At 41.7% G+C, this 26,850-nt stretch overlaps 1 protein-coding gene across 3 annotated transcripts in view; it reads left to right on the top strand.

Annotated features, from left to right (window-relative positions):
• The first annotated feature begins 10,975 nt into the window (after window positions 1-10,975).
• The window catches only part of LOC122638254 (casein kinase II subunit beta-3-like), a 28,685-nt gene continuing 12,810 nt past the window's right edge, over window positions 10,976-26,850 (top strand). For 2 of the 3 annotated variants that reach the window (XM_043831123.1, XM_043831124.1), the window contains exon 1: window positions 10,976-11,322. In XM_043831123.1, the coding sequence (XP_043687058.1) occupies window positions 11,097-11,322 (226 nt within the window). In that variant the 5' untranslated portion in view covers window positions 10,976-11,096. The remainder of the gene's footprint in view (window positions 11,323-26,850) is intronic. The other variant, XM_043831122.1, reaches the window with a different exon arrangement.

Raw genomic sequence — 26,850 nt, forward strand, 5'->3', positions numbered from 1 at the left:
AAGGAAGAAGAAGAAGGAGAAGTAAGAAGAGGAATGAGAGGGGAAAGGAAGAAGATGGAAGGCATGCCAAGGAGGTTGGCTGCCCTACCCTCCCTCCTGTTGCTCGGCCAAGGTTTGAAGAAAAGAAGAAAAAGGGAAGAAGGAGAAGAAGAGAAGAGAAGGAAAGGAAGAGAAAGAGGAAGAGGAGGTGGATCTTCAAGGTTGGCTAGGGCTGGAATTGGACCTCCACTCACCAAGGTAAGCTCTAACCCTTGGTACATCCCTCTTTTCCATTTATAATTCTCGATTGAAGTAGATTCCTTGAGCTTTAGTTAACCTAGGGTTCCATTTGAGACTCAAGGTGAGGCTTGACCCTTAAAGGGAGCTCAAATGGTAATGACCAGACTCTAATCAAGGCTTCTATTAGCTGTCTTGCAGCCATTGTTGCTGAATCCTTGGTTTTAAACCATAAAACCCTACCCTTTGACCAATGGAGCTAAAACCCTTATGTGATCTCGGATCCATGAGGTAAGCCTAGGTTCTAGTGACTCTAGGAAGACCTAGAATACCCCTCAATGACCCTGAGTGCCATGTGAATTCCAGGTTCCAAGCTGGAGGGAAAACCCTAAGAAATTTTGAAAAAGATTTTTGGCGAACGCACGAACGAAGTCATCATGGTGGTTCCGTCCGATAATCCGTCCAGTGTAATCCCAGTGACTGGATTCAACCAGATAAAGGAACGGATTTACTCTGTTGCCTCTGCCCGCAAGTCCATTCCCTCTCGGGAATGTCTCAGGGATCGAACGGATGCAAGGACGAATTCAGAAGGCGCTGCCGTCCGTGGTTCCGCTTGCTCTCGGGTATGTCTCAGAATTCGAACGGATGTAGGAACGGATCCAAGTAGAAGTTTCATCCGTGGATCAATCCCTCGTGTTTTGACCTTTTGGCCTGAACGGAGTCAGGGATGGACTCACCCTGTTCCTTCGGTACGTGAGTCTGTCCATGCTGTCTTGGTTGAAACTTAATTTTAACTTCGGGGGCATAACATAGGACCCCTCTATACATCTCTTGACGTTTGTTTTTGTATTCTTAGGCTACTCAACTCGATGGATAGCTGGTGCACCGGTGAGATTCATGTCAACCACGCCGGGTGACACCTGTGTTCGGTGAGTGGGTTTTGGGTGATTTGCTTGGGCTTGGATATATATATATATATATATATTAAGCAATCATTATCATGCTATTTTATAAAATATAAGCATTGTGCGCATTACATTATTTATCTCAATTGTGAACTGCTAAGAATGTGATGTGATATTGTTCTCACTTCTGTATCGGGTTATGGTGCCAGGTGTACCAGTATCGGAACCCCAACTTTAATTATGAAACTTGTTAATTGTCATCCTGATCTGTATGTGTCATGCCATGCTGGTACCCGGGTACTAGATGGAATGGGACTTTGATGCACCCGAAATACCTCTCGGGACGATAGGACCTACATGTAGTATATCTGTGGCTAGGATCCTTGCTCCCTTATGCTACGACCCTTGCCAACAGGGGTTTATGTGTTGGATAGTCTGAGCACCTGTTACCTGTGGGGGAGAGAGGCCAGGTCAGGGATAGTGATGGCTATTGGGGTCTGCCACTGGGTGATCTGATGGCTTCTACTAGCGTAGGCTCCCTCCTGATAATTGAGGTTTTACTGGGGCGATAAATTAAGTGACCCTTAATGTCTCCAAAGTTATCACAGTAGCATACACTTGACTTAGAATTGTGTGCTAGGTGAAAAATGAATCTAATATTTACATGCATCATGAATTGCTTGAAATTGCGTGTTTGTGTGTATATGCATTCCCCTTTGCTCTCTCCCTAGCTTGTGGAGCTAACCCCGTTGCGCAACCCCCTTTTTAGTTGATATGTAGGTAATCTCTTGATGAGCACCTATGGATGAGAATCAAGTGGAGCCGGTGGCTATGATTTGGATGTCGATGTACACCCAAGAATGGTGCCCTAGTGGCGTGATTTATTTATTTATTTCTGTATTCATCTACATTCATGTATAAACTTTCTGTTTAATTATAAATGAGAGAAATGAATGGTTACGAATATTGCAATTGTACTATGGTTAATATTAGAGAATCGATGCTCTATATTTACACGATTTAAATGAATTTTGCTTCCTCTAACTCTGTAATTGGAAAGATTATTCCATTGGGTACGTTTTCTGTTGTTATCATGACTTGATAACAGGGTGGACTGTGGCTCGGGACACTGTATCTGTGATCCTTGTAGGTAGTGGGATGACACTTGTCGTCCTTGTCACCCCCTTTATTGTAAAATATCTTTCATCGGGATGGGGGAGTGACAATTTCACATTTGCATCAACTCAATTACTTAGAAATCCTCCAATGTCTTCAGTGGCAGATGGAATCGAACGGGTTCTTCCTCCATATGGAATTATGGATGGTACGTCGTATATGATGAGTCCATGTACATTTACTCAAAGATTATGAGCACATGGTAATTGGAGTCCAGGAATTCCTACTTAATTGTTGTCATGGTCGATGGAATTGATGCAAGCTCATGGAAGACTTCTCCATCGATTATGATGTTCTAAAATGTAAATATGTAATCATCTTTCTTTCTATCCTCTCTTTTTTGTCTATGAGTCTTTTCTTTCTTGGTTCACGGTCAAAGATGAAAAAAAAAAGATGAGTTTCTTTAATTATTTATTATTCTTCAACATATGATTCTTCATACCATCAACGTGTTGGTCACAGAGCAATGGAGAGAGATGAAATGCCACGTACCTGGCCCCACAGATGGCACGATGTTGTCCGTTTTGGGGTGAACCTCTCACGACTTCTAAATGCGGCATACCAAGTAAGGAGGCCACAACATATATGCGCATTCCATGGCACATCCCCAGGTGATGTGGGACTATTCTATGATTCTACATCCACGTTTCCACTACAGATATGTTCCCGACAGTGAAACCCATCCCTAGGTCTAACACCAATAGAGTGTCACGTACTCGGCCCTACATATGGCACGATATTGTCCATATTAGGGTAAACCTCTCATGACTTTAAAACGCATCATACCAAGTAAGGAGACCACAACATATATACACATTCCATGGGACATCCCCATGCGATGTGGGATTATTCAGTGGTTCTACAAGAGAAAGAGGTCAAATAGGAAGAGTCGTTGCATTTCCTTTTCCCATGAATAGTTCAAGAATCCCACATATTTGGTGGGACTTTGGAAAGGTTTAGGGTGGAGGATACAACAGTAGACAAAAAAACCTGCCTTGTAGATGTTGTATGCTAACTTTCTCACCCCATCTAACCAAACACCTCACTTTTCCATTAGAATGAAAAAAGTAAGTCCAACTTTCCCATTCCGTAAATTTCATCCCATTAGAATCCCTCTAAATAAACAGACCCTTGGGGTATATGGTTAAAGCTAAAGTTTTTCTTCACTGGTACGGGAGGAAAATATCTGGCCTATGGTGATGTGACATATGTCCCATCAACAAATTCCCACTCTGTATTGACAAACTTGAAAATACTTGTGCCCTTGGTCATTTGATGATACCAACATCCATGGGCAAAGGATTCTTCCTTCACCATTAATGAAAGAAAGCCCAGTCGTATATTTATATTATATAATGTTTAAAAATTCATGTTCACCAAGACACGGATGGTATCTATATATGGTAACAGATGATAAAGAAATTATCAAGTTTGTATGTCTATTAAATGATTCCAATTGGGAAGGATATGGTTCAAGTTTATTTTTAATATTTTATTTGGATCAAGACCATTCACATAACATTTTAAATCACAATAAACATCAAGATATAACTTGGTTTAAGATCACACTACCGATCTATACTATAGGAGATGTACACTCTACTCTTCACCATAAACTCAAGTTCATACTTGACGACAAATCAGAGACTATAATGACGGATCTAGAATTCAACAACACTCTACCCTCAATTGACAATAGTGTGCATTTGTTACCCCCTTATAAATTTATGAAATTCTAACCTTAGATCAGGTTGTCACATCATATTTATCGTGACTTTGAATGTTAATTCAATGACCACAATCCAAGTCTTGTTGGGCAATGGATACAGACGGATCATCCTACCAATAGTGACAGTCATACAAAATTTTTACAGACATAAGAAAAGGGAAAGTGGTTACCTTACGGCTTACAGGTGCAAACCCTCCAAGTGACCTTAGCCCTTCCGTGATTGGTTCTTACCACCAATTGCTTTTTCGTTCCCGTATGTATGTCTAAGTCCAAGAATACTAGGGGCTTCTAAAAACCCTAGTATGAGCAGCACTTATCATAAGTACAAGAGAGAGGACAACAAGTGAAGAATTGTTGATGGAGCTAAATCTCTAGGGAGAGATAAATTGACTTATTCATTGTCAATGACAATTATTACTTGTATGCAATCTTTATATGCTTTACTTTCTAAAGTATTTTTAGAATGTGATTTGGTTTTTCAAAATGGAGCCAATCACAATATCTCCATAAATCAATCTATAATATTATCTCATACAATTAAGATATTATTTAATTGCTATTAGAATAAAAATTCATAAAAGTGCATAGAATAGATTCCTTGACACATCTTCCCATATCTTGATGCCTTTCACTAAAATCCTCATCTAATGGATATTATCCAAAAGAATAAAACATATAATAAATACGCTATGTAATGGTTTTAACCAATACGGAAGGGGTAGGATCCCACTAGGGTTCCACACAGCTTGCCATGTGTCAGGTTAATGCCACATTCCCTAACATGGTAATTACTAATAAGTACATAGCCAATCAGGTGTAACCAAAAATTCCCAAATTAAGTAGTTAATTATGCATTAGTCCCCCACAATGCAATATCACATTATAGGCTGCAAGGCATGCAAGAAATTACAGTCATAATCCCAATTTATAGAAAATTCCATTTAAGAGATTTTGTAATTTTGATTGGATCATAAGTTTTTTTTCCAAAATTGCTTGTGAAAATAAATAATAATAGTTTTGAACACTTTGTAAACAATTTACCAAAATGCCACCAAATATGGGTTACTGGCTAATCAATTATAGACATTCTCCCTCCTCGATATTCCCTCAACAAGGGCAGTGGATTCCATGTTAGGCATCACTTTTAAATAAGGCTGAAAACTGTGAATCTAGTACATCGATACGTGATCAAGGAGACATCAATGTACATATAGTATGTGTACTCTTACACTATAGATGAAAATTCAATCGATAAGGACCCCTCAGGTCAAGGGACTAACTATACACAACAGATGATTTTTTTTTTAACGGTCGAAGCCGAAAATTTAATTTCATAATCAACAAACCGTAGCACACATGTGAAATTTTCATATAATCTGATTCAATGTACATACTATATGTACACTCGTACTTGTACCCTGGAATCTCCATTCATATGAGTACACAAGTGCAACGACTATATGAATGGGGTGTCTAGTCCCGCCCCTTGTAATGAACAATTTTAAAATAAAACCTAAGGACTATGTGCTGGATTTATGTGTCCATCAAATCCGGTTTGTTCTGGTTCGTTTAAGTTTACATTGTATTAAACCGTTTTATACAATTTGGTTTAATATTATCACATGCGATATAAATTTTTTGAGTATTGTGTGTCCATAAGTTTAACTTAAAATGGTAGTCACGACTAGGGTTTGGGCTGAGCATCCTTATCATATGGTTGTCGCATTGGGTATGCCTAGGCATGTTGATGGTGGGGTACGTATGTGAGTGCACATAATGACGTGCATTGGCAAATAATCTACTTTGCCAATTCCCTCATGTATTACTGTCAATTGTAGGTTTGGGATAGACATGTGTCACCGAGACACAATATCTGAGAGGACCTTGTCACTGCGAAATGTGCATGCATTCTTTGGATCATCAATGACTGAGGTTCAAGAAAATCAAAACTGGTATGTTGGGAATAAGTGAACTTTTTGTGAGTGAAAGAATTACTCAACATGGTCTCCACTGCCCGGTTGGGGAACATAAAGATAGCGATTGTCAGTGGATGGTCGGATTAGAATATGGATCCAGTACCGTATCAGAAATGTTTTTTGCAAAACTTATTTTCACACAAAATGATCGATTATATGTAGTTTTTTATTAAAAATGTTTGATTGTGTTTTTGCGGATTTCGGTCGCGTACACAGACACTCTAATATGGACATGTATGATGGAATGGGGTTTGGTAGTACATATGTACATGTTCTAGATTCCATAATGATGATGTTGATTAGTGGAGGGTTGGTACATAATGAGTTATTATTATATAACGGTAATTTTGGGATTTGCTAATTAATTAAGTAGTTTATTTAATTTAATGGATGTGGTGCTAATTTTATTTATCCATTAAATAGAAAAATAATTAATTTATTATTCGGATAAATTACACGTCCCCCCTGGTTTTTAAACGAAACTCAAATCACCCCCTGCTTTTTGAAAAAATTCATCTGTCCGCCTCTACAGTAACAGTGTTAGTCAGTTGTTAGTTAGTGGTGTGAAAGAACTATTTAACCCTTGTACTAAAACAATAGAATTAAATTTACAATACTACATTTCAAAATCTATGTTTGGGTGTCAAGGGTAGTTTAGGAATTTAAATTTATTTAACTAGCTGACATCATCACCTAACAGCATAAAACTAATGGTAGGGACTAATTTGTCATATTGAGGTCTAATACAATGGTGATTTGAGCATTTTCAAAAACTAGGGGTTGATTTGAGTTTCGTTTGAAAACCAGGGGGTGACGTGTAATTTACCCTTATTTTCCCTTTAAGACTCTGCTTATTCACCAATTTGAAGCCCATTAGGTTTAAGTAGGTTCAAGTCAAGGAGGAGAGAGAGTGTTAGATTCTCATTGGGATTTCCAAGTGGGATTCTTTGGAGCCTCACATATCAAATCACTCAAAGGGGGGGGGACGACCAACACTACTGGCCGAAAATTTTCTCCCTCCCCCTTGGATGAATTTCACTCTCTTTCTCTCTAGTTTTGAGAATTAGGCCCCGTTTGTTTAGAGGGGACTTAGGTGGGGTAGGAGAATTGGGCTGGAAAAATGTTGGTGTGGCACTTCAAAATCTCACCCCAACCTAGTTTGATTAATTTGGGGTGGTGAACTTACAAAAGTTTAAGGGGCATCATTAATTGCTTTGTCTGCTTATGTGGCACTTCAAAATTCCACCCGTTTACCATCTAAAGTCTCACCAAATTGGTGTGACTTTAATTACTATTCATGAGAAAAAGTAACTCTACCTCAACTTTACCTCAACATTTCCACCCTGACAAAACCCCACCAACATGTGGGTCCCATCTTCCCAACAATCCCACCCCACCTTCCCCTCTAAACAAATGGGGCCCTAGGGTATTGGAAACCCAGGATTTTGCTTGAAGATTTGAAGAGATCCACATAGCCTCCTGTACGAAAGGCGGCGCCATTGTGGACTCACCATAATGTGCATCTCTTACATATTTTTCTAACTTATCTTCTAACTTCAACATGCAACTATCTGGTTTAATGGTCACAACAATATATGAACTCGCTCTTAAATTAGCAAAGTGGACCTTTAACATTTTGATAGATGGGCAAAGTTTGTTGACAGATGCAAGTAGCTTCCCAACACAAGACACAAAGGAAGTGGAGCTTTTTGGACTTTTGCAAGAGTGGAAAAGGGCCAACAAAGAAAAGATACATATCAAACACATATGGCTATGCAACAAAGATCTATATCAACTCTTTAGTCACACAGACAACCATCCTTTTACCTTGGAATCTTATAGATAGTTTTTTTCGTTTTAGCTGAAGCACCTGATAACTTTAACAATATAGACTTTTACTTATGTACAGACTTGGAAAGGTATTACATTATCCATATGTACTCTTTTGCGTAGTTAATATACTCCTTTTCTCATTAAAAAAAAATAAAAAAATGCAGCACCATTGTTAGGGTTTAACTTGGCGGAGATAACAAAATGCTATACAACTTTTTCCTTAAATTCCTTTGAGTCTTCCACTTTCTTCCATAAGAAAAGCCCATGTGACAAAAAACAAAGAACACAAAAACAAAGGGTAAGTTGGGTGGGTGGGTGGGTTGCAGGAGGAAGAAGAAAAAGTTAAAGGGTAAGTTGGTAATTTTAACTTTAGTATTTTCAATTGAATAAGTGATAAAGGGTAAAATGGACTTTTTCATTCAACCACTAACAACAGACTAACACCGTCAAGTTTTAAGGGGTGTCAAGTAATTGTTTGAAAATGTTTGTGTATTAAACAATTGGGCAATAGTACATGGGGTGTACAAGTAATATTCTCTTCTAAAAAAATTAAGGAAAAGAGTTCCCTGAAAGGTCGTGCGCCAGTGGGAGGGCAAATGGGGGCGTGCACAAAAGCATCAACAGAGGAGAGATTTTCGTCTTTCATTGGGGTGGGATGGTCATTTTGTGCCCTTTTGTGTCTTGATGTTGGGAACCACGTGACATAATAATGGGAAAGAGATTGATCGCTTCGTGGGCCTCTAGAGCCTGCATGTGCGCTAGGCAATTGGAGTGCGTGAGCAAGCATACTTGAGCATGGTACTTTCGTGCGCTTTTGTGTATAGATGCAGGAAACATTGGAGGAGGCGACTTAAGCTCAAAGTTTTTTTTTTGGGGTCAATTACGAAACACCCCATGAGAACGGAATGAATCTCAAGTCACCCCCTGTTATGTGAAAATACTCAGAACACCCCTGCTTTAGAGCCCTATATTATAGATTAGTCCATATCGTTAGTTTTTATGCTGTTAACTTATGAAGTTGGCTGGTTAATTTTTTTTACAACCCTAAACTACCCTTGACCATTGTGTAGTTACTATTTTACCCTTGAAATCTAAAAACCCCCAAATTGATCTTCTTCTTCACACCACTTTCTTCCTCATATGACCTGCAACTCTCTCAGAGCAATCTCCCTACTTAGACAGGATGCCAGGGTGGAGTCCGTGTAGGTGATCGTACAAGGTGTCGTTCGAGATGTATTCATCCACCATGAGAGGTTGCTCTAGCTCAACGCAACAACCAAGGAGGCGTACGAGGCTGCGGTGATTCACCTGGCAGAGGATTCTCACCTTATTGAGGAGTTGATCGACGCCCTTGGTATTCCCGAGCTTGGCGCACTTGACGACAATGATGGTGTCGTCTTTGAGGATACCCTTGTAGACTTCGCCGTAGCCACCAGAGCCTAGCAATCGTTCATCGGAGAAGTTATTAGTTGCCCCTTTCATCTCCCTGCCTATGAAGACCTTGGCTGATTTGCCACCGCTGTTAGCGTTTAGGATCTCTTCACGCTCTCTGGCCAGCCGCTCCTGAGCCTCTTTGATGCGCCTGCGTCGTTGGTAGACCAGAGTACCCACCACCACTGTTGCCAGAAACATTGCTCCTAATCTCGTTGTTAGACCTATAATCCCCAAAAATCAACCAAACCAAACTTCGTTATTTCAAGTACACTAATTAAAGGGAACACATCACACTAAAAAACATCTTCACCTCACATATCTGCAATTAGTGGGGTATGGTTTGTGGAGCCATTGCAATCTCCTGAAGTCTGATATGTCGCATATGGGAAAGAGGGAAATTGGGGTTTTTCATTTGCAGTCACAGATAGTGAGAGTAGTCAGTGGAGGAAGAGTTGAAACTTGAAAACCACTGACACTAAAAAACACTTACTATCAACATACAATCCATTGATAGGGTCCTACAACAGCCCGGCGACGTAGAAGCATCTCTTCAGTCCGGAACTCGATGGGTTGACTTTGCATGTGGAACTGGAACCCTCGTTGCAATCTGCTTGAGAATGACAGACAGGCTCGGGCGGCGACACCCACTGTATCTCCAACCCCTGCGCTGGGAAACTTTGTAGCAGAGGATTCCATTTCAGAGATGGAAGCTTCAACTCTCCGACAAATGAAATTGCTTCAAGGAGCGAAGCCATCACCATTGATTAGATTAAAAGAGGTCGGGATTACCGGATGGATGTGGAGCAATTGTAGCCTCATTTTTTAGACGTAATGATCAATACTCTATTTCGGGGATCCGTAGTTGGTGGAACTAGTTTGTTCAGGTAGCACTGTCACATTCCTCAACTCTGCTTCTTGATTTCATTCTGTGCTTTTATTAACTAACATAATTCCTTCCACGCTTGTGTTTTTCAAGATGGTGCCTGGACGAGCTCGTCAAGATCAAGGAATGTAGATAGATGAGCGGACAACTCGTTTTGCCTGAAACAAGCACCGCTGCTGCCGTCTCACAGAGAGAGAGAGAGAGAGAGAGAGAGAGGGGTCTGAAACCATAGTTAGGGTTGGGATGGGTTGGGTTACAAAGGGATGTGTTAAGGTTAAATATGACATTTCACTTTTTGATTTGACTAAAGATAACATCATTATGTAGAGGGGGCCAGTTGAGTATTTTCAGATCAGAGGGGGTGATTTGAGATTCGTTTTGTTTTTTCGGGGGTGTTTCAAAATTTACCCTTTTTTTTTAAAGTGAATTCTTGCCCATGCTTCTTGGTAATTGGGGAAAGGGGGTCACCGTCGATTGATACGACAGCTGTCTTCTCTATCGCACCCACTAAATCCACTATTCTACGAATGCCATCGCCCCCAACGCCACCGTTGCTCCCTCCTCCTCCCCTTCACCTCATGGTGGCTTGTTAGGGTTCTGTACAATCCTTCCTTGCAAAGTAAATAGTCGGGTTGGGGTACGGGGTCTATACTTGCATTCCAGGGGATCTCTATCTCTCACTATTTTTTTTGCCTTCCTTAGTTTTCTCTCTTACTCCTTTATTACGGAGAGCAGGGCGGAGTCGCATAATGAACATGATGAGGACTGAAGGTGTAGAGATTGTGTTATAGTATCCCATTATTAATCATTTTATTGCTATTATTATTTTCCAGTTACGGGGGAGGAGGAGGAGAAGTTGGAAATTTAGATTAGTAGCAGTTATAGTAGTAGTTCTACTATAGTATATATACATATATATATTTATTAAAAAGAAAGAAGAAAAGATGCTGAGAAATGGTGGAGGAGGAGCCTCGCATCGAGGAGTAGTTACTAGCACCAGATCTAACCCTAACACTACCCCCGCGGACACCGACTTCTCTAAACCTTTGAAAATATCATCAACTCTGGCAGATGGGCGCTCCGGCGTCGCCTCTAAGAAGCGGTCGGAGAGTGCTTCCACTTTGGCACCCAGGAGCAAGGAGACTAAGCTCTCTGTACAATCTCCTCCAGGTATCGTCTTCAGTCTTCTCCTCCCTCCTTTTCTTTTCATGTCTGCAAGCGCCTCCATCAAATTTTTTTTTTTTTTGGGTTCATTCTTCTTCTCTCTTTAACCCCTCCACACACACACACTGGAACTTTGGAAATTAGTGGAAATAGGACCTCATAGTGGGAAAGGGGATATCGTGGGTAAGTGACCACAGAAAATTGTCGACCGGAACTTTGGAAATTAGGACAGTAAAGAAAAGGGACCTCTGTTTGTAATGGTTTATCCCTGTTCAGTGTGCTAACTTCGCAGGATGGATTTGCTATATCACACCATGCCCGATTTACCTCTGATGGATGCTTGTATGAACTATGTTTTGTTCATTATTTATTTATTGCTCAGCAGCCATCTTGTACCGGCTTCGTTCATGTGGTGCCCATCCTTTTCCTCCATATCCCATTGTTATGTGCTTATGTTGCGTTTGTGTTATTCTTGATATTCTCATTTTAAGCTTTTAATTTTGTAACTGTCAAAAGCTCTCTTCCTTAGGCTCATTCATTACCAAAGAGAGGAGAACAAAGAACCCTCAAATTAGGGTGGAAATGAGGAGGGGGTAATTAGAGGAAAGAAACAAAATACAACCAAACAAGAAAAACAAAGCACACCGCATACCCCTTACGAAGAGGGGATCGGGGGGTTGTGGAGCAAGGAGGGAGACAGGCCCTAGGAGACAACAATATGACTGTTCCTAGGGGAGAAAATACATCTAGAGGAGAACCTAGACTCATTACATTTGACATCAAAGACTATGGAGTCCCAAATTTGCTGGAATGATCTTGATCTGGAAGACCATTTCCTGAGGTTTCCTTCATCCAAATATGAGAGACCGCTGCTCCAAAAGCAAGTTAACCCACCATCTTACAGATAGACTTGCCATCGATGGTCATATCTATCCACATCCATTCCCTGAAGGGTAAAACCCTTCTTCTCTAAGACCAGACCAAATCGAAGAGAAGGTACAAGTGAAGAAGAGGTGATCAACATCTTCAGAGGCATTCCAACAAAGACAACAAGCTAGGGAGATTGGGATCTGTTGATGGATAAGAAAGGACTACGTTGGAAGGCATTTAGAGAGGGCCCACTAGACTGAGTGTGACGGAGGATGCAACCCTTGAACCAAACTAGCTTGTGCCAAGGAGCGATAGGGGCACGAGATCAGATTAGATCACAAGCTTACTTAGAAGTGAACAAACCCATTGAGGAAGGAGACCAAGAAACAATATGACCAGAACCTGTGGGTCTTCTTGGGATGGAAGACAAGATATTCCAAATAGAGGCCAACTGGGGGGAACGGAGGGGAGCCCAACCATCAAGGCGAAGGATGTCAGCCACCATGGATTTCTTGTGAAGCCCCGAGCTGTAGACTCTGTGATGCAGGTCCAAGCACTAGGAAGAAGAAGCCTTGACCTAGGCTGCTGTTTTGTTTTTTCGTTGGAGCCTTCTATACTTAGATATTTTCAAGTACTTTAATTAAGGGCAAATTAGTCTTTTGGCCTTTAATTATTTCAGCTGTTTTATTTTTTCTTTTATGTCCCCTCCACGATTTCTTTTAGGAGGATTGCTTTGTTTTTGAAATCAGATCTGGATTACAAGTCTGATTGTTATGTTTGTAATTAGGATTCAGATTAGGATTCCAACTGCTAATCTGAGTAGGATTTTGGTTCAGTTGTTATGTTTGTAATTAGGATTCAGATTAGGATTACAACTCCTAATCTGAGTAGGATTTTTGGTTCAGTTTGATTATAAATAAAGCTTAAACGTGGGAGGCTCCCCTACAGTTCAATTATTCAAATTTTTTGCTTTCTAGTTTGCTGCCATTGCTCTCAGAGTATTACATCCTTGTGGATCTCAAGGTGGATAGGGTGGGTGGACTCCTGCGACTCCTTGCATCGTGAAGATCGGGAGGTTTTCTCATAATTGCTCAAGCTGCTGTTGTTGGGGATCTCTTCAAACCAGTAAGCTATTTTAATTTCAGTTATTCCCTTCTAAACCTACCTTCCCCATCGGTCCAATTCAGATCATCAAACCAGCATCCTTATTCCCTCCATCAATCATCATTAAGCTTCATCCGCAACCTTCATACTGTACTCGACAACAACCCTAATTTCAATTCTCCATTGTAGCCTTATAATCCCTTGAACCCTAATTAAGCCCTACAGCTCTAACTTCAACCTAGAGCTAACCACCCATCAAAATCTGATCTTTTTATTTTCATCTCACTCCCCATATTGCCATTAATAGGCGACCAGCTCACTTTCCCCAGATTCCATCTTTAAACCCTAGATTCTAAAAACACCCAATTTTTACAAGGCCTCTAACCCGAAACCCTAGATTTCCAACTTCATCCAAATCAAACCAAAATTACATTAATAGACTCCTAAAAACCTGCACATCATTACCAAATAAAATCCTAGTTCAAAACCCTAACCCTAACCCTAATTCTGCCCTAGTTTATATATTCTGTCCCATTCGGCCAGTATAGTTAAAAACTCTGATTTACCTAGCTCCTAGTAGGTTTCCTACCTATCTAGGACTACATTTCTCTGGCATTGACAAGGGGAAGGAGCACAACATAGGGTGCCAATGGTCAAGCCAAAGCCTCGTGGAGGCACAATTCTCAATCATGGATATAGCAAACCCAAGAGCAAAAGGCCTAAGATTATGAATCTTCCTCCAGACACAAGAAGCATCAGGGCAACAGTCCAGATGGAATCGTTATGGAGAAGCCCAACATAGATCCAGTTGACCCATTTTCTAATTAGCCACAATTTTCCAGATCAATTTAAGGATGTCAACCGAATTGACCTCTTTAATTCTTCTCATACCAAGACCCACTCATCTTATGGAAGGTAGTCAGAGGCCGAACTGACAGTATGGAGAAATCTGGAAGCTTTAGACCCTTTTCAGAGATGAGAACACAAGGGATTCCAAATCCTTGATGGTGGATTGAGGTAGACCAAAAATACCAGGCCTATAGATGGGAGGAGTGAAGCACATATCTGATAAATTCAAGGCGATTTGCATATAAGAGGAGCTTGCCCTTCTAGGGTTGGGGCCTTTTGCGGATGAGTTCTAAGATAGGAGTACAAAGATGAGCTGTCAACCTAGCAGGGATAAGGGGCAATCCCAAGTACTGGACAGGGAGGCTGCCAATAGAGAAACTAGTCTTATCAAGAAGAATAAACTTAAACATCATCAAAAACCCCTGGCACAAACATAAGGGATTTTGAGAGATTTGTCCAAAGGCCTGACATTCTTTCAAATTGGCTCAAGCATGACATGATAGAATCAATAAAGAGGGTGTTTACCTTAGAGAACATCATGAGATCATTGACCAAGGCCAAGTGGGTGATCTTAAGGTTCTTGCACTTGGGAAATGGGGAGATCAAATGTTGGTCTGTGCTTTACTGGACGCTTTTTGAGAGAACGTCAAGGGCTAGTGTAAAAATTTAGGGAGATAGTGGGGCCAGCCTTGTCGAATGCCGACTGAGGAGAAATAACCTGCTCGGCTACCATTGACGAGCACTGAGAACTCAGGAGTAGAGCTGCAATAATGAATCCAATCGACACTGGGGCCAGCCCATCTTGTTCATAACACTAACAATGTAGTCCCTTCTCTGGCAGTCAAATGCTTTGTGGATATCAATCTTCATAAGGGCAGCCGAGGGATGGCCTGATGTATCAATACCTCGAATCAACTCATTGCAAGAGGATATTATTTGAGATATTTCTTCCAGCAATAAAAGGCCGATTGATTATCACTTACAAGGGAATCCACTACCAACTTGAGACAGAAACCAGTCTTTTCAAGAAGAATAAATTTAAAAATCATCAGCAACCCCCGCCACAAACATGAGGGATTTTAAGATATTTGTCCAAAGTTTTGACATTCTTTTAAATTGGCTCAAGCATGACATGATAGAATAAATAAAGAGGGTGTTTACCTTAGAGAAGATCTGAGATCATCGACCAAGGCTAAGTCAGTGATCTTAAGGTTCTTGCACTTGGGAAATGGGGAGATCAAATGTTGGTTTGTGCTTTACTGGACGCTTCTTAAGAGAACGTCAAGGGCTAGTGTAAAAAATTAAGGAGATAGGGGGGCAGCCTTGTCGAATGCCGACTGAGGAGAAATAACCTGCTCGGCTACCATTGACGAGCACCGAGAACTCAGGAGTAGAGCTGCAATAATGAATCCAATCGACACCGGGGGCCAGTCCATCTTGTTCATAACACTAACAGTGTAGTCCCTAGTTCCTTTCATGGGAGTCAAATGCTTTGTGGATATCAATCTTCATAAGGGCAGCCGAGGGGGGGGCCTGATGTAGCAAAACCTCGAACCAGCTCATTGCAAGAGGATATTATTTGAGATATTTCTTCCAGCAATAAAGGCCGATTGATTGTCATTTACAAGAGAATCCACTACCAACTTGAGATGATTCGTGAGCACCTTGGCAATGAACTTATAAAGGAGGCTGATGTAGATATGTCACTTAAAGGGTTTATTTTATTGAAAAAAAGCTTTTGGTTTGGTCATGGACTTTGATCCCATGGGTTTACTTTGTAATTGGCCAATTTAATGGGCCTAAAATATGGGTAGAAAGTAGGAAAATCGGATTTACTTCATTAGTTTAGTTAGAGTCTTGTTTTGAGTATGTTTTCTTTATTAGTTCACTTTCTTAGTCAATTTGGGACACCTTATTAGTTAAGGATTGGGTTAGGCCTATCCTTTTAGTGTCTAAGTCTATTTTTGAGTCTTCTATTTACGTTTTTAAGGGAGGTCAGCATTGCACACGAATTTGATTAATGAATATTGGGCTTGAGCCTTTGTGAAAATCCTGAGATAGGATGGGTTAGATTCCTAGGGTGAGATGACCAGGCTGAGATAGCCAAACCCAACCTTTCCCCATCCCTTTCCATTGGTTCTTGGTTCCAACCCTAGTTTCAGTCAAATCGAGTTCAAGAGTGCTTCAAGCTTTTGGGATTTCTTTTCAACAGATTTTACATCGATTTCTTGAAGATTATTACATCAAGATCATTGCTGCTTGAACAGGTTATTACTCTTTGGGATTATTTCTTTTGGTTATCTTTTGAGATCTCTCATTCTTCTCCAACCAATTTTGAGATCCCATTGCTCTCTTTCTTGTTCTTTGAAGATTTTTTATTTGATCCCGCCTGGGATTAGACCTATTCTGGTTCTAGTCTTACATTAGAGGTTGCATAAGGAGATGGGCCTGAAGTTTGACATGGAAGAGGCGCCTTCTTTCTTAAGGATGAGACAAAGAAAAGTATGGTTGATCCCTTTGATCTGGCTTGGATTGTGGAAGAAACTCTGGAGGGCCTTGATGAGATCAACTTTGATGATATCCCAATAGGAGAAGAGGAATCCCATACTAAAACCATCCGAACTTGGGGCTTTGTTAGCCTTGTGACAAAGAATTGCAGCAAGGATCTCTTCCTTAGAAGGGATATTCCTAAGAGAATTGGAGATGGAGCTAGGGATAAAGTTGTTGAGCAGGCCTTCAGGGATGGGATCCATGGGGCAATGTATGATGGTTGGAACAACTGCTTAAAGTAGTCAACTGCCTCCCCTTTGATGCCAGCAACAAAGGAGAGAGGGGTGCCTTCTCTAGAAAAAAGCATGAGAATAGAGTTGATGTTAATTCTAGCTTTCATGGATCTGTGAAAGTAAGCATTGTTGGAGTCGCTGAGATTCAACCACTTGACCCTAGATTTTTGCCTTAAGAAACTCTCTTCTTGAGTCACTAGGGAGATGAGCTCCAAAGAGACCAATTTCTGTTGCTTAGCCAGAGGTGCATTACGAGAGTCGAATTGCAGTCTCGGCTGGATTTTTATAAACTTGGAACTATAGTTGGTAACCATGGAGGAGATCTTCCTAAAGGTAGAGGAGCTCCAGGCTAATGTAGACTACTCACAAGTGATAACCAGTCCAACAACAGTAAAATAAAAAAAAAAGAAATCAAAGAAGGGAAGAAGAAGATAGGGTAGTCTCTTTCAGACTCGAGTATCTCACCATACTCGCTCACAGAGCAAACCACGAAGCTATGTTTTTTTTTCCCCCCTTAAATTTCATTAATCAAATTCGTGTACAATGCTATAGCCCTTTACAAATTTATATAGACGACTCAAAAACAGACTCAAACACTAAAAAGGAAAGGCCTAACCCAATCCTTAACTAATAAGGTAATGTAAATTGGCTAGGAAACTAAAATGATGAAAGTAACTGAGTCAAAACAGGACTCTAACTAAACTAAGGATGTAAATCCCGTTTTCCTACTTTCTACCCTTATTTTAGGCCCTATTAAATTGGCCCATTACAAAGAAAACCCATGGGATTAAAGGCCCAACATATACATAACCCAACCCAAAGCTTATTTCCTATAAAATAAGTCCTTTAGGTGACTTATCTGCATCACATGCTTTATGGGAAATTTTGACATTTTCTAGCTTCGTGGCAAATGAAATAAGAGGGGTGAGGGAGCTTAGACCGGTTTGGACAATGGAGGGGAAGTCTGTGTGAAAGTCCGCATATCGAAGAATTGAAAAAGGTTTACAGCTAAAGGAGATATAAGATTGAATGAAAATAGAGATGACGCAATGGTCGGAGATTCCAGGGGGATCAAAGGTAGCATGGGAACATGGGAATAAGGGTGTCAGTTGGGCACAAGAATCGGAAATCAGACCGGAGCCGCATCGCAAAAAATTGAAACCGACCCACCCAATAGTTATTGGGCGGGTTCTGGATCCACTGATTAAGTCATTGGTCGAACAACTAGGAACAGTTAGAATCGGATAAATCCACATCCTAACTCTATATATTATATTATTCTTAAGACTTAAAAGTCATGAGAGCTAAGGTGAAGTCCTTTATTGTTTGGTTTTTCAATTTTGACTGGTACCTCTTGTCTCATATACTATTTTACCAAAGATTTGACTATTAATTTAAAGGTCCATTTTAGAATTTTAATTTAAGAACATGCCTTAAAATAATCCTAATTTATAAGGATGGTGGTGTTCCTACTTATTAATTGAATATAAAACAAGAGTTACTATAGACTAGTTCCTGGATTTGAAAAAAAAAATGATGGTAGGTTGTGTCGTATTGTTTACAGAAAAAAATTGGGAAAGAGAACACTACCTGGTCGTGTACAGTGCGCGACCCCTGAGCCTAGGCATAGGGCCGCATGAAATGACCGTCGTAGGGGCTGCGTCGCACGCGACCAGGTAGTAATCTTTCTCCCCCCCAAAAAGTGTTTTACAATAATATTATTGAATGTATGTAGCATGTTTAGGGAATTTAAAAAAAAAAAAAATAAATTTGGACTACTTGGAATTGAAACCGGCCCACCCATTATTTAATGGTTCTGGATCTCAAGTTTGGAGCAGATTACCTCATTGGTCCGGTTTTCGTCTTGGCCCCTTATGTTCGGAATTGTTAAGGAACCAGACCAATTGATACCCGTAGATGGGAAGGAGGATAACTAGGCTTCATTGACCAGAACTCTATCCAGCTTACAGTAAATACTAAAGTCAGGCCTTCTTTTGTCGTGCCAAGCGAATTTGAAACTGGACCATCTTCAGTCATTCATACTGATATCATCAAGGCAGTCATTAAAAGCATTTATAGAAGAAACATCCAAATGATCACCACCTTTCTTTTTCATGCCCAAACCAGATCATATTAAAGTTACCACCTAGCCCCCAAGGGAGGGACCCAGCCTGCAAAGCAATGAGCCCGAGGTCTCCCCAAAGAGTCTCTCTCAGAGGGACAATTGGAAGCTTAAATAGCTGTGAAGAAGAAGCTGTTATTCTCTTGGGCATCAAAAACCATAAGATGAAGGAATTGGGAAGTGGAGGACCACAGAGAAATCAGGAATTTTATGGGGTTCCAAAGAAGCCAATGGTGGTTATTTGGGTGATGGTTATAGTTGGAGAGGCAATGTGGGCAACGTTTGACTCCTTAACTCTTGCTTCTATAAGACAACAAAACATTGATATATGAAGCTTGATACGAAATTTCACTTCAGCTTGTTTGTACATGGAGTTAAGACACCCAGTATTCCATTAGAGCCCTTGGTTCATTTAGTGAGTTGGGAGGGGTGCAATGAAGGCCTCAATGGGCTTAGGCTGGGGGACGAATGATGATATGAGGATGGGTTGGTTTTATGGCATCCAAAATATGCACAAATTGGAATAGTGGGGGGGGGGGGTTAAGGATGAAGGGGCTGAGAGTGGGTGGAAGGGATACAAAGGATAGGGAGACCTGGCGATGAAGGAGGGGGTTGAAGTTTGAAGGCGGAGCCTTCGGGTGGGTGGTAGAAGGAGGAAAGGGCAAGGCATTGTTCGAGCGAGGAAGAAGGCTAAGGGAGCAATTCCATTGGGACAAGGAAGGGGACTTGACGAGTTGGCCCAAGAGAAGATGGGTGGGCTGAAATGAGTGTGGAACATTGGGTTGGCCTGACACGAGGGGATATCGTGGGATTGATAGAGTTTGAGGTCCAACTTAGGGGGTCTAAGAAGGGTAGAGATGTGAGTGATGGGGCTCACCAATAAAGATGGCCTTGGAAGACGCAAGTTGGAAGTGGTGAGGCACATGCGAAGGGAAGGTACTGAAGGGGGCTAAAGGGGGGAAGGAGTTGCTTCACACAAACCTGGGGAAGATGGAGGACGCATAAGGTGGAGGCTGAAGTAGTCGGGGTAGAGGAAGGAAGGTAGTTGAGTGGTTTCGGAAGTGAGGTCGCAGCGTCACAAGAGGGTAAGGTTCTCGATGGCGACTAGTCGAGGGAGTAGTCGAACAGCGGAAAGGCTCTGGAACTGGCAGTCTATCGAATCAGAAAGCGGAGCGGAGAAGTGGTTCCTACTGCTTGTCATTGCAGAGTTATGGAATATCGGTAGGGGTAGAAGTGCAGTGCTATTTCCTTGGGGAGAGCCAGAGGCAGGCTTCTCATGAACTCTGTTGGTGCTCTTGGCAGTGTTGCCATTGTTGGCAACAAGGATTTGGCAGTGGTGTGGTTGTGAAGACAGTATTCAGTTGGTCGGCAGGGCGTATCCCCGTCGTAGGCGCGGTGGTTCGGGGGCAGCCCCCCCATGGTCTCGCGGGGGTTCGAGGGCGGTAGCCCCGAAGCGAATTTTTTGGCTTGCGTTTTCTTACTTCTTTCTGATTGGTTCGAAGGGTATCTATTGGAATAATATATATATTCACTTGGGAGGGCCGAAAACGGATATTTGGAGCCCTTGAGAAGAAGGAAATCGAGGAGAAGTCGTCTTCTACCATTCCGGCGTGGTTTGAGAGTAGAGGCGCAAAGGAAATCGACTGAAAACTTCGGTTTAGTTGTTGGTGACGGATTCGAGTGCTTGATTCGTTCTATTGAAGATCTCATAGCATTCGTTTGGAGTTGGGAGTTTGCCTTTGAGAAGGTAAATGTGATCACAAACCATTGCTTCTTTGTTCTAGGTTTAGGGTTGATTGATTGTAAGGTTGAGGCCATTCTTGTATTGGGATTGAGGTCCTTGCCCTCACTGAGGTGAGAGGTTGAAGCAGGGTAAGGGGTATCCTGGCCGTAGGGGTAGCTAATTGTACTGGAGTTGAGTATTTAGCATATATGAAACCCAGAGGGGTATTGCTCTGTGGACGTAGCCTTCACCAAGGTATTAAATTTCGCGATATATCGGTATCTTAGGCCTACCAAGATATCCGAAATATGGCGAAATTTCGCCGAAATATTGCATTTTTTCTGCAATATATCTGCAATATTTCGGGAGTCCATCTCGGTGGGTTTTTGGCCATATCTAGGTCTGATAGTTCATGGACACCTTTATTTAAGCTAAATAAACACATTTAAACCTTCATATTGCAAAAAAATGAACTCAAAGTGGTGTTTTGGGCTTGCACCCTTGATTGACAGTAAACGGTTGCCGACCCTAATGTGTATAAATAGTTAAATACACATTGATTAGGCAGTTAAAGACATAAAAGAAATTTAAACAAACTAATTAAAACTCATAAGACATAATTCATAAATCATATTCTCATAAACTCCATAATAGTCAATGACTCAATAGTCAATACTCAATAGCTTAATAGTCAATACTTTAATAGGCAATACACAAAGTCACAACTCACAACTCACAAGTTTGACAAATCAGTGAAATCACAACTTACAACTTACAAGAGACATGACTCACAAGACTCACAAGTGCTAATAATAGTTGTTGTGCCTTCCTGGCTCAACCCCACTCATGGCCCACTGGAGTCGACGTCCATTGCTCTCTGTTTGAAGGACATATGTGGACCACGGTATAGTTTCGGAGAAGAAACGAGTGTAGCTGGACAAAAACAGCTTCTTCCCAGCTCTCGGTCGATATTTCGATTGTTAGCTGGCGAAATATGGTATTTATAACCATGGTTTAATGAGTCACGTGAGGTCTTTTGTAACATTTCGGCGATATTTCGGTATATCGCTGAAATGTCGCGAAATGTTACGAAATATCGTCGAAATTGTCTTTTTTGGTTTCGCCTTCACATCTCGTCTCGGCCCTATCAAAATTACCGAAATTTCGCGATATATCGCGATATTTTGTACCGTGGCCTTCACACACTGTGAGGTGAACCACGTATATCTTGTGTCGTTGTCTACTGTTATTTGTTGGAGACTAATCCCTGTTTTGCAGAGTGGGTTTACAGTCTTGGTAGACCTGGCCACATTCTGGCGGTGCGAGGTGAGACTGTAAGCGATTGTGTTGGTTGTAGAAAACGTCAAAAATTAAGGGAACTGATTCACCCCCCTCTCAGTTCAATCCGGTATTCACAAACTCAATTGTGACGACGATGACGATTCCTGCTCCTGTCACGACTGGGGGAGTTGTGGCTAGTAGAGGAGGGAGTGCTTTGGTGGATAAGCGAAGGAGGGAGGGTGAGGGTGATCGGTGGAAGCATGGATAGTTTGGTGGTGGCTGGAGTTGGCAAACATCAGATCAAGCAAAGGAGGTGGGTTGACGGTAGCAGAAGGGGAGGGATGGATGGGGGTAAAAAAGAAAGCGGTGGGAGCATTTGGATGAGAGATGGTTGAAGGTTTTGCAGAAGAGGCAGTAAGGAGGGAGGCACTTAAAGGAAATCTCTTGCTTGAAGGAATAACCTTCATCATCAACCATTGTGATTGAGGTTGGGGTGACTCTTCAGCAGAAATTTTCCCGGAGATCCTGCCGAAGGCTAGATGGTTCATTTTCTTGGTTCTCCCATCTGAGTGCAATGGTTTTCCCAGAACAGGACCAATGATACTTGGGCCTTCAGCACACCAGAAATGGAGAGGCAGCCTGGGCAAGGTGATCCAGAGAGGAATGGAACTCAAGTTAATATGGCTGAGCTGCAGATATTGATCCCATAGGCAAAGAAATATGGGTTTCCTACCAACGCTCCAGGGACCTCCCTCCGGGGCTCCCATTTTGTCAACTTCATTAGAGAATTTGAAAATAAAAAAGCCATTATCCTTCAGGTATGTATCCATCACTCCACTTAGCCTCCATTGTTTGCTTAGAGGATGTTTGACAATGCTGAAGGGAGGTCTACTACCAAGGAAATGTGCAACCAGAGAGTTCTGCCATTTCAGAGCTTCAAAGCCTTGTAATCTTACTGGATAGAAAATCACCTTACAAGAACCTTGCAAAGAGGGTGGGGGGATGGAGGGAGTAATCCTCCATAAGTGAGTGGGAATGATCAGAAAAGGAGCTCCATGCCATGCCTCACTGGAGGGGATCTTGAGGCAACTTTGGTGGGGAAGGGATAGGGGCGGAAGAATTAGGGAGTGGAGAGTTGGGGGCTGGTGGAGGATGAGGGGACCTTGGTGGTGACAGCACCAGCCCAAGGGAGCCCTCCCATTGAGGCAGGGAGGGAAAGGGGGGGGGGATCTTTCTCCAGGTGTCAGTCTTAGTCTGTCTCTCAGTGGAAGTCATTATGTAAGCTAATTATGTAACTTGCTTCTTATCGAGATGGTGTCATTGGAGAAAACTGCAAAACCCGACTAGGTTGTGTGATTGATCTGATATAACTGATTAAACAAGCTTGTGAAAATTTTTGAGGGTTAAAAGTTCTCAGGATCCAATTGAAAAAAAAAGGTTTATTGTTTAATCTTTAATCTAGGCTTTTACAGAAATGTGGTTAGGTTAGGATTTTAAGTTGGGAATCAAAAGTACAGACATGGCGTTACGGTTAGGGTTGTGTGAAATAGCAGGAAAAGAGGTAATATGATTTTGGGAAACTAGTGAAAGGAAATTCTTGAGAGGTATAATTGAAAAGGGTAAGAGTTGAAGAAGTGGTGGTGGTTGGGGGGGGGGGGACACTTGGCCAGAAAAAAAAGCACTATAATTTGGCGAACAGATTTGATATGAATAAACATATCTAATTCGGAATAGAAATTGTGTTTCGCATTAGGTTAAAAAATGGTTTCAAGTTAGTGCTTGAATTACAAATCTAATTTGGAAGTGGTGAGAAGACATATGTATGACTTTGGGTTGGCAACTGGCATGGCTTTAAACAGAGGTGAATGACGAAACATCTGTGTAGCCGACCCCATTTAGTTGGGGAAAATGCTTGTTGAGTTGAGTGAAGTTGCAGACGATGTAAGCAATAAATAAGAACACCGTCAATGAAGAGCACTAGGGTTTTCCCTTTCAAACCTTATTTGATTTAGAAGAGATCGTTCTTTGTCCAAGCTTAATTTTCATTTACTAAAGATTCCAGACCCATGGATTGAATCTAACTTGAAACACCTAATTGACTGATGACTTAGAACAGATCTTTAGAAGGGGTGTTGGACCGCCACCTAGAATTAATTAATCCCTTACTTCACCCCAGGCTGCTATACCCTGTTAACTATTACAGCCCATTCCAACAAACTGAAAGTTTGAACTGATCCAAAACAAATAAGTATTCACAAAAAGGTCCAGCATGATGCTGGTTAAGGCATGTGGGATGGTCTTGCATATTATATATCATTGTTTTGCTTTTCATCATGAGGTTAGAGGAAATTTTAATCTGTATTCCAAGGATTGAGTGAAAATTTTTTTGATTGACACTGCATATATTTGCCATTTTGAGTGGTTTTTATTGGGGGGTGGGGTGGGGAGGGAGATTATTATTATTTTTGTGGGGTGAATAAAAAAATCATTACCAAAAGGAGGGGGAGATACTAGGAGCCCCTTTAAAAGGGGAAAAAGAGGAAAAAATTACAGGAGAACAATACAAAGAAAAGCCAAGCTCAACCTTTAAGGGAAGCTGGGCCGGGCCTCGATTCAGAAAGATGAAGGGGCATCAGTTGCAAAGATGACCACTACCACTGTTCGTACCAGCGTTGCTGTTGCTGCAGTCAAACAATGGCCTGGGGACAAAGGGCTGCAGTAAGGAGATGGGCAAGTCCCAAGACACAACAACAAACTTGTTTGTTGGCGAATCAACTACACTATGAGGGGAGACCAAAGATGGCTTGCTACTGGCATCAAAGGAGAATGGACTTCAAATCTGCTTAAAGGATCTGGAGCTAGAGGACAATCATCAGAGGTTATGCTGCATCCAATATGATTGATGGCGGCACCAAAGACTAGCTTCCCGATAACATCACATATCGACTTCCTGGCATAAGTCATTTCCACCCAGATCCATTCTCTCGCTAAAGGAAGAATTCTTCTTCTTCTTGGCCAGCATTTGCCCAGGAGACCTTTCTAAATTGCCGAGGAGAAAGGGCAAGCAAAAAAAACGTGATATACGTCTTCCACACGTGCCAACATAGAAACAAGAGGGAGAGACAGGAATCTGGCGATGACTGAGGAAAGGCTGCATTGGGAGGCAATTGGAGAGGGGCCTGCTAAACGCTGAAGCTGTGACAAGGGATATTACCCTTGAATCAAACTATTTTAAGCCATAGAGACAAGGAGCCGCCAGTTCTGATGAAGTCCCAATCGGAATTAGTAGTGAAAAGGCCGGTAGAAGAGGCTAACCATACAATCATATCTCCCCTATCACGAAGCCCTCTGGAATGCAAGGCAAGGCATTCTAGACGACGGATAAAAGGTGGCAGGAAAAGGGGAGGGGCCTAATCATCGTGCTGGATGATGACTGCAACTAAGGGCTGCTTACTAATACCCGAATTGAAGATGGCTCTTGCACTGATTAAGGGGAGGAGAATGCCCATAGGGTGCCAGTTGTCCAGCCAAAGGGACGTAGACACACCATCATCAATCTTGGAGGTAATGGCCCATAGAGCAATTGATCTGAGATTCAAAAACTTCTGCCAAGCCAAGGAAGCATCAAAGGTAAGAGGAACCGTCCAAATAAAATCGCTGCGAAGAAGACCAGAGTAAACACAGTCAATCCAAATGCTTTTCTTAATCAGAATCTTCCGTATCAATTTAAGATTATTAGCAGTGTTAACCTCTTTGATTCTTCTGAAGCCCATACCTTCCTCATCCTTGGGGAGACAGACTGCAACCTAACTGATTGGGTGGAGGAATCAGGTCCTACCCGGAGAAAGGCACACATAAGGGACGCCATCGCCTTATTGGTAGACTGAGGTAATCTGAAAACACCAGACCAGTAAATGCAAGAGAACTGAAAGACTGATCTGATTAATTCTAGATGACCGACATAGGAGACGAGCTTGCCCTTCCAAAGTTGAAGCTTCTTGTGATTCAGATCTTACAAAGGAGTATAGTGATGAGCAGTAAACTTGGCTAGGATCAAAGGCAACCGTAAGTACTTGATCAGAAGGTGGCTTAGGGAGAAACCTGTATTCTCAAGGAAGGAAGCCTTGTCCGCATCAAAGACCCCCTGGTAAGAGTAACTGAGAATTCAAAAGGTTTCGGAGACCCAACAACTCCTCGAAATGGTGTAAACAGGTCATAATGGTCTCAATTGAAACAATATTTGCTTTAGAGAAGATCATGAGATCGTCAACAAAAGCAAGGTGGGATAGCTTAATGGCCTTGCACTTAGGAATGGGGAAGAAGTAGCTGGTCCGTGTTAGATTGGATACTTCTGGATAGGACTTCAAGGACTAGGGAGAAGATGAATGGTGAGAAGGGACAGCCCTGTCGAATACCCACAGTGGAGGCAAACTAGCTGGTCAGTCTGTCATTAACAAAAGCCCAGAAGCCCAGAGAGGAAATACAAAATACAGTGGTAGATCCAATTAACAAAAACTGCAGGGAAGTCCATCTTGAGCATGACTTTAGAAACAAAGTCCCACTTCAAAGAGTTAAAGGCTCTATGTATGTCAATCTTCATGAGGGCGGCGCATGAGAGATTTTCTATCAAAGCTTTTTACAAGTTCATTGCAGAGGATTTTGTCTGAGATACTTTTACCAACGATTAAAGCCGATTGATTGTCACTAACAAGAGAGTCAACGAACAACTGTGGCCTATTTGCAAGGACTTTGGCAATTAACTTGTGCACGAGATTGTACTGGGAGATGTGTTTGAACTTTGA

This window comes from Telopea speciosissima, chromosome 8, assembly GCF_018873765.1.
Source record: "Telopea speciosissima isolate NSW1024214 ecotype Mountain lineage chromosome 8, Tspe_v1, whole genome shotgun sequence".
NCBI lineage: Eukaryota > Viridiplantae > Streptophyta > Magnoliopsida > Proteales > Proteaceae > Telopea > Telopea speciosissima.